The following is an 11980-nucleotide window of genomic DNA, read 5'->3' on the forward strand; positions in this document are numbered from 1 at the left end:
CCTACCTATCAGTTCAAAAAAACACAAACACTTTAAAAGAGGCCCTTCTACAACTTATATATATATTATATGTATATATATATATATATATATATAATATACTTAGATGTACTTGGGCGGTTTCTGTTTCACTGTGTATAATATAGTGCTTATAACTCATATTGCCAATAAAGCCCGTTTTTTAGACCTTACAGAGGGTCCTGGTTATGCTTCACCGAGCACTCAAACTGAAATTCCTCATTTAATTTTTAGTAACTTTCCATTAAACCATTCTGGGGTCCCATAACGCACTTGATTGGTACACAGCACCATCTAGTGATGAAAATAAAACAATTCAGGTGTGATATCAACTAGAATACAATAGATACGCCTTTATTGTCATTGCACATGTGCAACGAAATTTCGGATGCTCCGAATATAAATATAAATAGAAGACAGCAGGAATAAATTCAAACAGGAGAGATATATATACAAAAACAAAAGAAAGTCACACATTAGAGAACAAGTTGCAAAGTGCTTGGAAGTAGTGCAAAGAAAAAGATTTGGCCTGAAGAGAGACTGTGAGTTACTCATTGCATTACACTCAGATATGTCTGCAGTATATCATGCTATTAAACAAAGTATACATATTTTTGGTATATATCAGGGTCATTGGCCTAAAATTTTGTTTCACATTTGCACTCTACTACAAGTCAGCAAGTAATATCAGTACATAATTTCCTGGTATGATTCAGCAGTATAATCTTACATTATACTACATATAATGCAATAATACAAAGCATGAATATTGAGTATGTAAATATTAAAGCAACTCAAAATTGGATGATGCCCACTCTGTCTTACTAACGTTTCTAGGGTGCTGGTTTAGCTCAGTGCGTTGAGCGGGTGACCATGTGCCCAGGTTTAAGTCCGACCTGCGGCCCTTTCCCGCATGTCTTCCCACTTTCCTGTCCTCACTTCATTGTGTCTATCAAAATACAAATTTGAAAAAGGCAAAATCTATATTACTAACATTTTCAAAGCCTTGTGTTGGCACTCTGAAATACATTTCAGAGAGAACAAATTTATGCATGTTGTCACCAGTCAGTTAAAGTAAAACCACTTTAGACAGGAATTTTTTTTAATAGCCACATTAAAGGATATAAGCATTACAAAGAGCTGTTGCAGGAGCATTAATATGGCAAAGAAAATCTTGCATATATTGTACAACATACCCTTATCTAAAAGCTAAAGATCTGTCAAGTCGTGTCGGTCATTTTGTGATATTTGTGGCAACTCTTTGTAATAATGTGGAAAGTAACTTGTGGCAAGTATAAGTTTTGGCAGTGGAACTGACAGTACTGATAGGTTTCTGTTCTTAACTTTGCAAATTATTAGTCATTCATCATGATACTGTTAAGTAAACAACCAAGTAGATAGCGAACATGGCTCTATTCACGATTTACATTAAAGCTGCATATTTATCTAGAAAGCTGCAGTTGGCTATGAATAATGAAATGTATGGAAATGTGAGCATAAACATTTATTGCAGAACAATACATCATATAAATATTAATATTTCCAGTCAACATGTAAGACTTACAGTTACATGAAGTTAATGATAGATTGAATGAACATATGTGACTCAGTGTAACTGCTATTAAGGATATTTGAAGACTCGAAGACGGCAGCTGTGGTGTTGGGTGTTTCAGATACCATGGCATACATCCCAACCAACTTGCAGCAAAACTTTTTTCCTCAAACATCTCCTATGGTATTTTGCACTCAGGTACTCCCATCGCAGCAGGTGAAATCACTTTATCACAGTCCACTCAGTCTAACCAATCCTGTCTGGCCCTACTAATGATGTCATCTGCTTACTAATGCTAGCCCTAATCAATCTCTACTCATCTCTGTGAGATGCCAGACGGATCAACTGCTAACTGAGATTTCGTCGTGCTTATTTTTGCCATGTTAGATTCAAGAGGATTTGGATTTCTGTTGTCTTCCTGCTGGATTACAACTTTCAAGGAATTCCACTGTTTTTCTATGGATTATAACTTTGAGAAGATTTGGATTTCCACTTATTCTTGATGGATCGAATCCACTGGACTATTATTATCAACATGAACCAGAGATAAGTGCATCTTCAGGCCTGGATGCGCATGTTCTCTCCTCAACCTCTCTCATCTCAAGGACCAGAACAGAATGAGAATGGAGAATTCAAGTGCTTTGATTATTTTATTAGTTTTGATTTGGCTTTTGCTTTTCTCCTACTAAATTGCTTCAATAAAATAATCCTGCATTCAACAAGTCTAAATTGTGGACATTCACATTTTAACCTTTTGTGAAGCAGTAACAGTGAAAACCTGCATATTATAAGATCACTCAAAGGGATTCTTACAGGTTACAAGATCCTTGGGGTCTACTAGGCCACTAAATTAAACCCAGTTAGTTACCAAATGCACATATTTAGAGGAGAGCTGCTGATAACGGGTGTGGCTAAAGAGGAAGAAGACTTGACCAGAAGGCCCCAGTGGCAAGCACGCCTCCAGAGGGAGCAGGATCGACATCCAGAGGACCTTAGCAGCTAAAGCTGGCCGAGTCTCCTCACTGGGTCTGTTTACCTCTTGGTAATGCAAACTCCATGAGGTGATTTTATTTCTACACCAGTCTTTGACTGGGTTATGTTGTTGAACCAAAGGAAAGTGAGGGGAATCAAAAAGAAATAAAGTGATATACTCACAGTGGTTTCCTGAGAGAAGAAGTGAGATGGGTTTGATGTGAAGCATGATGTTGGTGAGATCTTGGCCGTTCAGAGTCTCGGGGAGAGAAACCTGAGTTGTGCCTAATTGCTTAGCTAGATAGAATCCAAAAAACGTTGCTCTGCCCTGGAGTTAATATTTCAAAACAGATCGTAGCAGGAATCAATAATCAAGTTAGGGATGAGTTTATCACAGTGGCCCTATTTCTAGCCACTATCCTCCTGCTCTGCTCCTCAAGTGTCAAATGAAACACTTAAAGAGCAGCACTGCTCAACAATTCATTTGAAACAGTTATTCATTCCAGTGAGAGATATCTCATTGGAATTAATAACTGCCTGTGCCCACTGCAGCGCTCTGCCTCTCATGCAAAATAATAGTCAGAAGTTTCGCAAAGCCGTTCAAAGACCATCATACACAGAGTTATGAAACCCAGTTTGTTTTTTCCACCTCACCAGAGAAAACTTCGGGTGAAGTCAGAACTTTCTCAGTGGGCTCTGGCAGAGAAAGCTGAGGTGGAGAAGTAGTTGAATTAGACAGAGCTGACTCCACCCCAAGTCACAGCAGCTTTGATTGGCAGGTGCAGTCTGCTGTGAATTGCAGAGAGAGTAGGAACGCTGAGAGGAGGTCCACCATTTACTTTCTAAAAGCAAAGAGTTTAGAAAGTAAAGATTTTAGAAAGATTTCACTTCTTTCAGTAACTGAAATCTGTGTTTTCAAGGCTAATTTATGTCCTTAGCTAGATAGCTCAAATGAGCCATTGGCTGTTGGAAAAGGTTCGTGTTCGTTAGCCAGTCCATGATATGAATGAAGTGGCCCTTACTAAAGAAATCACTTTGTTGTCCTTAAATGTTAATAAAGTCATGGCTTAAGACATTAGAGCACTAAGAAGTTTAGAGACCTGCAGCAGGCAGCTGAAGATGAGGCAGAAACAGAAAAGTCACTGGAACTGCTCAGTGTCCAACTAACATTACTATAATAGTATTAGTTAGCTGAACTTTACCTCAGCCTTCTGCACAGGGCTGATCATTACATATGTGCAAATAGAAGCGTGTTTCTGTCTCTCTCCACACAAGCATTAACACCAACACTAACATTTAAACAATTGTGCACTACTATCTCTTATTAACAGCAGATGTAATGCAGCTTTAATGAAAGATGAATTACTGAATGGACTGAAAATGTTCTCACTGTATTCTTCACTCACAAACTGCCTGTAGTATCAGATCCAGTTTCTGAAATCTCAGTGTGTTGATAACTCAACACACTGGATTCATGAAAAATTATTGGAAATACTAATATTTATGTGCTGTAACCAAATGGTGACATTCGGCATGATAAAGCAAAAGTTATGTTTAAGTTTTCCACTCTTTACTTAGTTTGTTTCAAATATTCAGGCTAAAAACCAGGGTAAATTATTCTTAATGAGGTATTGTTAAAATAAACATGCGCAGTATTCTGCACAGCTTACATCCTTTGAGAGAAATTATATGAATATGATACATTACTATGTTGTTAATAATTATAATTGCTGTGGGTTAGCCACTCCAAAATGGCTGAAAATGGTGAAACTGTCCCTGTCATTATAATTGGGTGACAGTAGTGACATCAGTAAAGAGTGTGGGTGAGACAGTCAGACAGAACAGGGAGGAATCTGATGATTTGGCAAGATTAGCCTGAATTATAACAAGGAAGTGAGAATAAACTGAGTTACAACCCAAGAAGTGACTGGACTAGAGAGGACTCTTAGCAAGGTAGGAAAGATTTTAAAACAAGAAAAGTCAATTTTGTACAAATAAAACTTAATCTTAGCTTGTATTATGAAAACAGAATTTAATTCTCTGATTATATTTAACAATGTTCAGGAATTGAATTTTAACCAGATTTCACACATACACACAATCAGATACTATTGATGTAATTCAGACATCTGAAAATCTTTATAAAATAACAAAAACATGACAATATGAAAATGTATTTGATAAACTACAAATCACATACAATGAACTGTTAACTCTATCTGTATTAAGTCACAAAAAATGACTACACACACACACACGCACTAAAGCTATATATGCAATATTGTACTGTGCCATTAAACACAATCTAAGTAAGAGGCTTAAAATGTTTTGAACATATACAGGGTAAAGGTTCAGTAGATTGTCTTTATTCCCGGGCCTCCATTAACATTAGTGTGGCTACTATCAGCAAAGAAATATTTGTGGCAGCAAATGGAGTTTCACTGTCTCTTGGTGGATCAGGAGAAAGCATATGATTGGGTGCCTAAAGAGGAACATGACATGAGGAAGTCAGCAGTAGAAGAGAAGCATGTGATAGTGATACAGGAGATGTGTGAAGAGTGGGGTTGGATTACATCTGGGATCGGCTCTAAGCCCTTTTTGTCTGCAGTGATGAAGGACAGATTAACTGATGAGGTGTGGTAGGAGTCTCTGTGAACTATACAGGTGACAGACATGGTTATGAGGGTAGGGAGCAGGTTGAAAAGAGCCTGGAGAAGTGGTGGTATGCTTTGGGAGAGAGGAAGAATGAAATTCAGTATAAAGAAGACAGAATACATGTATGTAAATGAGAGGGAGACAGAAAGGTGAACATGTAAGGAGGAGAAATAGTGTGGGTAGATGAATTTACTTGCCTGGGTTCAGCAGTCCAAAGCAAGAGACAGTGAACAAAAGAGGAAGCCAGACAGGCTACAGTGGTTCGACTCAAGTGTCGGGGGTGATTTGTGACAGGAGGATGGTTTTGAGATCTGCCATGATGTACAGTTTGGAGATGGAAGCACTAACAAAAATAGAGGAGACAAAACTGGAAATGACAGAGTTGAAGATGTTAGGGTTTTCATTGGGTGTGATCAGGATGGACAAGATTAGAAAGAGTATATTGGGGGACAGCTGAGCTGCCAGGCACGGGAAAAAAAAGAGGAAACTCACAAAGAAGATTCATGGATGTATTGAAGGAGGACGTGCAGAGAGTTGGTGTGACAGAAGAGGATCCTAGGCTATCACATTCTTTACTGTGTAATAATTGTAGTGCTTAATTGCTTATGTTGTCAGTATATTTATTTAAAATATCAAGGCATGCACATCCACAATACAAAGTGTTCACCTCATCATGCATACAGAGTGGAGACAGCTCTGTTTCTCAGCAACTTAGCATAATGCAACAAGAGAGATGGAGAGCAAGGAAAGAGCCATGGACATAAAGCTTTAGTCAGTCAGAACTCCTCCCCTTTACTTCTCTAAGGGTGTGTTCACACCGAACGCGATAGACGCGAGCGAAAACGCCCCAAACGCCCCTAATTTGACGCGTGCACATTCGCACCTCAACGCGTGTCCAAGAAAAATCCATCGCGCGTCAAAATTGCATATTTTGAAGCGCGTGAACCGGAAATGTGGGAGGAATGTGGGAGGAAGTTTTATTATGCTGTGCTTGTTCTCAGTCTGCGCGCCACTTTCGTGCGCCTTTTTCCCTCGCGATGCAGGTGTGTATCTCCGAATGAGGGTCATAGTTATGAGTGTTTTTGTGCTGTTTTTTCTATTGGACGTGATGGTTATCAAAACCAAACATGATAAGTTTGGCAAGCGCAGGAGACACGACACGGAGGAGATTTGTCAATCAGGCTGCAGAATGCAATGCGCATTGTTGAAAGCTGTACAGTGCAATAACAAAAATCAGCGAAATGTGACGGGTGAACAGCGGGACCACTGTATACTGTTTTATTAATAAACAAAATATATTCCTATATGACAACACGCATAAATTAACTGCCTACATTAATTCACTGTAAACCTTGTCCTTCTGACTGACACTCCCCTGCTGCCTCTCCGGGCTGTCCCTGGTCCTCGGGGGGGAAGTTCTCCACGGTCCGCACCATATTGCCGCTAGTCTCCCGCGGGGTGAGGAAGGGGTCCAGAAACCCCATGACCGCGAAGAACTTCCATCTCTTCCCGATCCTGCTGCAGACCCACCTCTTCTCCTTCTCTGTCCTCTTCTCCTTATTATATGTGTCCCTGAGGCTCTTCCACTTTCTCCTGCAGATGTCCTCTGAATAAACACATTATCTTGTTAGCGGAAAGGTATTTGTACATCAGTGGGAAAATAGCGGGACAGTACGCGTCAGTACCTAGGTCAGAGCCACGTCACCAGCCTCCTGATTGGTTGTCGCGGCGCGATTTGACGCCGGAGTTCAGATTTTCCAACTCGAGCGCTAGAGGCGAAACACGTGTATGCACAAAATGCAACACAAAAACTCACGCGCGTGGTTTTTTTCGCGAGTCAAACGCGCCAGACGCGGTACACTGACGAGCGTTTCACAGGTTTTGGCGTTTTCGCAATGCAAATCTGCTTCCGAATTTTCGCCGGACGCGCAATCGCGTGTCATCGCGCTCTTTCCATTGACTTTACATGTAAGCCTGAGGCTCTGGCCGCCTCTATCGCGTTCGGTGTGAACGCACCGTAAGTGTCAGTCTTCTCCATTCTGCCTATTTGACAGTTTCATAATTTGTAATTTGCTTCAGTTTTTGTGATTACAGGTGGAGCTAGCTTCTAACAGGAGGACTTTGGCTTCAGGACAACCTTGAAGGCAGCATATTTTTTTCATTTGAATTGCACAAAAAGTAATCATTTATTAAAAATTACTTTCTAAGTAGTACTTCAAAATAATTATACATTTAATCAAGTTGTACAAATTATATGTTTATATACGAATACACATGTATATATAAGTATTGTATCATATATGTAATATTATATGTTTAATTAAAGAGTACCAAATACTCCCTTGTTCAAGTTTTAGCTAATGAGAATTGAGAAGCCTAAATTCAGAATATACGTGGTAATGTACAAGTCATGGGTTGTATTATATATATATATATATATATATATATATATATATACACATGTATATGTACATATATATATATAAAGTGGAGGATGAATGATCAATAAGCAGTATTCATAATTGTATTAGTGTAATAATAAATGTAACTCCTGAAGAGCCATCATTGTTCAGCATAAATTTGATTGAAATTTGTATGAATATATCACTTTAAATAATCCACCCCGTTTCAAATATGACTATATATTGCTCGTCTTTTTCTCGAGATGGACTTTTGTCACACAACTGCATATTCATTGTTGTGTTTTGTTTTCTCTCTTGAAGGCTGCCATTATGGGGGAGTGGTCCTTTCTGTCTGATTTGTTAGACAAGGTGCAGTTTCACTCCACCGTCTTGGGAAAGGTCTGGATGAGTGTTCTTTTTCTCTTCAGGATCTTCATTCTGGCAGCTGGTGTCGATAAAATATGGGGAGACGAACAATCAAACATGAAGTGTAACATCCTAACGCCTGGATGCAAGAATTCTTGCTATGATCACACCTTTCCTTTGTCTCATACACGCTTCTGGGTGCTCCAGATTCTCACTGTCTCCACGCCAACGCTCATCTATCTGGGCCACGTCTTACTAGTGATTCGTAAAGATAACAAACGGAGAAGACGCCTGGAGGAAAAAAGGAAAAAGCAGGAGATAATTAAAGCCCCCAAGTATTCAGATGAAAATGGCAAAGTGCACCTCAAAGGCGTCTTGCTGGTCAGCTACACGATTCAATTGTTGTTCAAGATTTTGCTTGAAGTAGCATTCATTGTAGGACAGTACTACCTCTATGGCTTCATACTTATGCCAAATAAGGTTTCTTGTTTCAAGGACCCATGTAAGACAGAGGTACACTGCTTCATTAGTCGCTCCACAGAGAAAAGCATCTTTATTATCTTCATGTTAGCAATGGCTGCGTTTTCTGTCATTTTAAACATTATGGAGATATTTTACCTGATGATCTCAAAGATAAAGGAGAGGAAAAGAAGAACCAGCATCTCCATTCCACCAAAGGGATTCAGTCTCAACAACCCGAATCCCAATTCAACTGACAGAGTTACATGGTGTTGAAAGACAGTGAGCTGACATAAACATTGACATAGGTCACTATCGTTAGTTACAACATCACTCAACATCTTCATCTGAATTTTACATCTTATTTCAGGTTTCAAATAAATCAACCCCATCGGTCTAATTATACATAGACAGCCAACTATGTTAAATGCAGAAACTACTGAAAATGAAATGTGCTCGTATTCAAAGTTATAAACTGCCAGTATTAAACACTCACATACTGATCAATCTATCTTTAAAAGTACTAGTAGTTAAAAGCTCTGTGTTTGTATAAAAGATCTAATACACACTATTTCATTGTATTGTGATAGTTTGGTCTTTCATTCCTTACAATGATGGAAATGAAAAGCTGTCTGTAGGGGTTATCATGGCTAAGCAAGCACATACCTGACATGTACACTACATTCCCATGTTGCACATCAATTTTCAACTAGAAAACCAGAAACTTAACCTTCTCTTGAATAAGATCTACAAATCTCATTTGTAGTTGGGACACTAATATCTGTTATTTGGTCATTTACTTCAACTTTCATCTAACAGCGAAAAACAAAACAAAGTGTCCAAAAGCATCTCAATCATGAACTAAGTTAAACAGGTTCTAGATTATAATTCTCTCTGGATTTTGTATTGTTCTCTAATTCTCCCGTATTTAACTTGTTGTGTAGAGGTACGGGGAAATAATATAAAAATATGCTAAATTCGTTTTTCATATTACAAAAAAAGGACAGTTGGTGTTACATACAAAGTTCGGTATCTTCTTCATACAAACTTCTTATTTTTACAGTCAAAATTATTAAAACTTCATGACAGGGATGAAAGGGGTCATTAAACTCCGTGAGGTGTTTTCAATGTGACAAGTCATCTCTGTTATATGTTGTTGTTAATGTATATTACATATACTCAGGAAGCAGGTGCATAACTACATGACTGAGCTATAAATATGTGAAGGGGGTGGGAGTAAATGCTCCATTTTGTATATATGTATGCATGTGCTCGAAATAAACGATCAATCAATCAAACACTGAAACGCTGTGTGTCAAGTTGGTCCTAGCCTTGGAAATGGTGCACATTTTGAAAATGTGTCAACAAAGTTCAGGAGCAGCATACCGTTAGACAGTTCTGAATCTTGGCTTCCGTGTATGAGCACTGACCCATGTACTAAGCCTTAATTATACAGTGTTGATGACAGGGATAGCTAAAGGGCACAATGGAAGAGTAGTCATTCCTCTTATATTTCTTTCAAGTCTGCTTGATGATCGGTGTCTGGGGCGCATACACAGTTTGTCCTTTGTAATACAACGTTTCTGTGGACCAGTCTGCGTAGTCACAAAAACTCCAGACCCTCCTGCTCATTGTGTGATGATACATTTTTTGCAGATGTGAACCCAAGTTGATCCTAGCTAACTTGCAGAAAGTATAATCAAGGCCTTATATTTTGTTGCAAGGACCTGGGTTAAACATTACTAAATGCGATCTTTAAGTCTGACGTCATTAGCCGTGTCTGGGCCCAAACTCCGCTGTCTAAATTCTTTCCTCTGTAATAAAATGATCGGTGTGGCTGGTTTAACATCCAGGCATCCATGAAAACGGAATTTATGGCATTTAACAGAGTTAGAAGTTAGCAGGGAGTTAGCTCGCTAGCTTCCATTTAAATAGAGATTGAAAATGTGACGTCATTCAGGGGTAAAACCGCAAAGGATTCTGGGAACTCGTGGCAAGAGGTACTAGCGCATGCAGGCTTTCAATTGAAATCAGTTACACAGCCATAAAAAGAAACACAAAAAATGGCAAGAAGCTGTTGTATTATTAACTGCAATAGCCGGTCGCATGACAGCCACGGGAAGCCGACGGGTAAGGAGATCAGTTGTTATCAGATTACGTCGTTGAAGAGAAATTGTTCAAGCCATGTTTCCGAAGTAACAAAGAGCCGACGGATGGCCTGGATTGCAGCCATTCGAAGACGAAATATAACGTCCCAGAACACTCCAGCTCACATGTTAGTCTGCTCCAAGCATTTCCACAAAAGTAAGTTTTGTAGTAGTTAATACGTCATTTTTCATAACACAATTGGTGATATAGGTTACAAGCAAGTCTGGCGCTGAACAGAAATTGTCGCGCTATGCTCCTTTGTTTATTGTGCATAAATAGTGAATTGTCCTGACAGAATATTGCTTTTCGCTTCTGTTATTACCATGGTACATTGACAAAAACATATACTTTTATTCACAGGATAAAACAGTTTTTTTGTATCACTAATTGCCCAGTACGATTACAGCATACAATATTATTGTCACTGCTACATTTCTGTAATGCGTACCAGAAATTATTTCCACTACTAATTAATTACCGTTGAGCTCAAAGGTCCTATTAATAAACGGTTAACGAATGTGTATTTATGAAGACGATTTGTGAGACTGGTAAACTTACGATACGTACGATGGTCTTTCGTTCTACACGGTGCATTTCAAGGTCCTGTACCCATCCGTCGATAAACTGTACCTGGGCTTGTTGCAGTGACCTGAAGTTACTAAAAACTTCATGAGTGTATGCACTTTTTGTACATACCTTTTTTGGGGGGCAAAGAAAAAGCAAGAAGGTATTGGAACCGGAGAATGACCGTTTTGCGGTGCTGCAAATGCTTGCGTTTGATGCATTGCTTTGATTGTTTTGCCACCAGTGCCCGGCATGCAATGCGCGAAAGTCACGTGGTCTGTCAATCTCTATACAATATAGCATGTCCTGACTGAGGGATTTCGGAAACAAATGAAGACGTACAGCTCAGCTATCACTTCCGACATAAATGATGACAGGAAACTAAACAACAGTGACGTTTGTAGGGTTACTGAAGTTTGGCTAGCTGTGCTACGTGATCGCTAGCGACATAGCTATGTTAGCATAATATAAACAGTGAAGCTGGAGGATGAACGTTAACTTTTTTCCACTCGATAAAAGTTAACGTGAGGATTCTTGATGGTCAGGGACAAATGCAATCACATGGCAGGATGCTGTAAACGGACAGAACTTCAGTCAGGAGAACAACTGAGATAATCCATCCACAAGGTTAGTCAATATACTGCTGCATGGGCTGGGCTGTAGTTACATCGTAAGGTTTTAAAAACTGAGCTTTAAAATGAATAGCGGTAATAAAAACCGAGAGAGGCCAACAGTGATCACTAACTATTTTCAGGGGCTTTTTGAGATTAAATAGAACAAGATACAAAGTATTAAAACATGTTAAAAACACAAAAGCCTTATTAAACACTGGGTAGTTTGGGCC

General features: G+C 39.1%; 1 protein-coding gene across 3 annotated transcripts; it reads left to right on the plus strand.

Moving 5' to 3' along the window:
- The first annotated feature begins 4446 nt into the window (after positions 1–4446).
- On the plus strand, positions 4447–9722 carry LOC116321729 (gap junction Cx32.2 protein-like). Of its 3 annotated transcripts, none has more exons than XM_039598503.1 (3): positions 4447–4495; positions 7277–7375; positions 7921–9722. In XM_039598503.1, exon 3 carries the CDS (start codon positions 7930–7932, stop codon positions 8698–8700), a length of 771 nt encoding a protein of 256 aa, XP_039454437.1. In that variant the 5' UTR covers positions 4447–4495; positions 7277–7375; positions 7921–7929; the 3' UTR covers positions 8701–9722. The 3 variants fall into 3 exon arrangements, with proteins under 3 accessions (XP_039454437.1, XP_031597504.1, XP_031597505.1); XM_031741644.2 differs by having other exon boundaries at positions 4455–4495; positions 7292–7375; XM_031741645.2 differs by lacking the exon at positions 7277–7375 and having other exon boundaries at positions 4466–4495.
- Positions 9723–11980: the final 2258 nt, after the last annotated feature.

Source organism: Oreochromis aureus, linkage group 15, assembly GCF_013358895.1.
Source record: "Oreochromis aureus strain Israel breed Guangdong linkage group 15, ZZ_aureus, whole genome shotgun sequence".
Taxonomy (NCBI): Eukaryota; Metazoa; Chordata; class Actinopteri; order Cichliformes; family Cichlidae; genus Oreochromis; species Oreochromis aureus.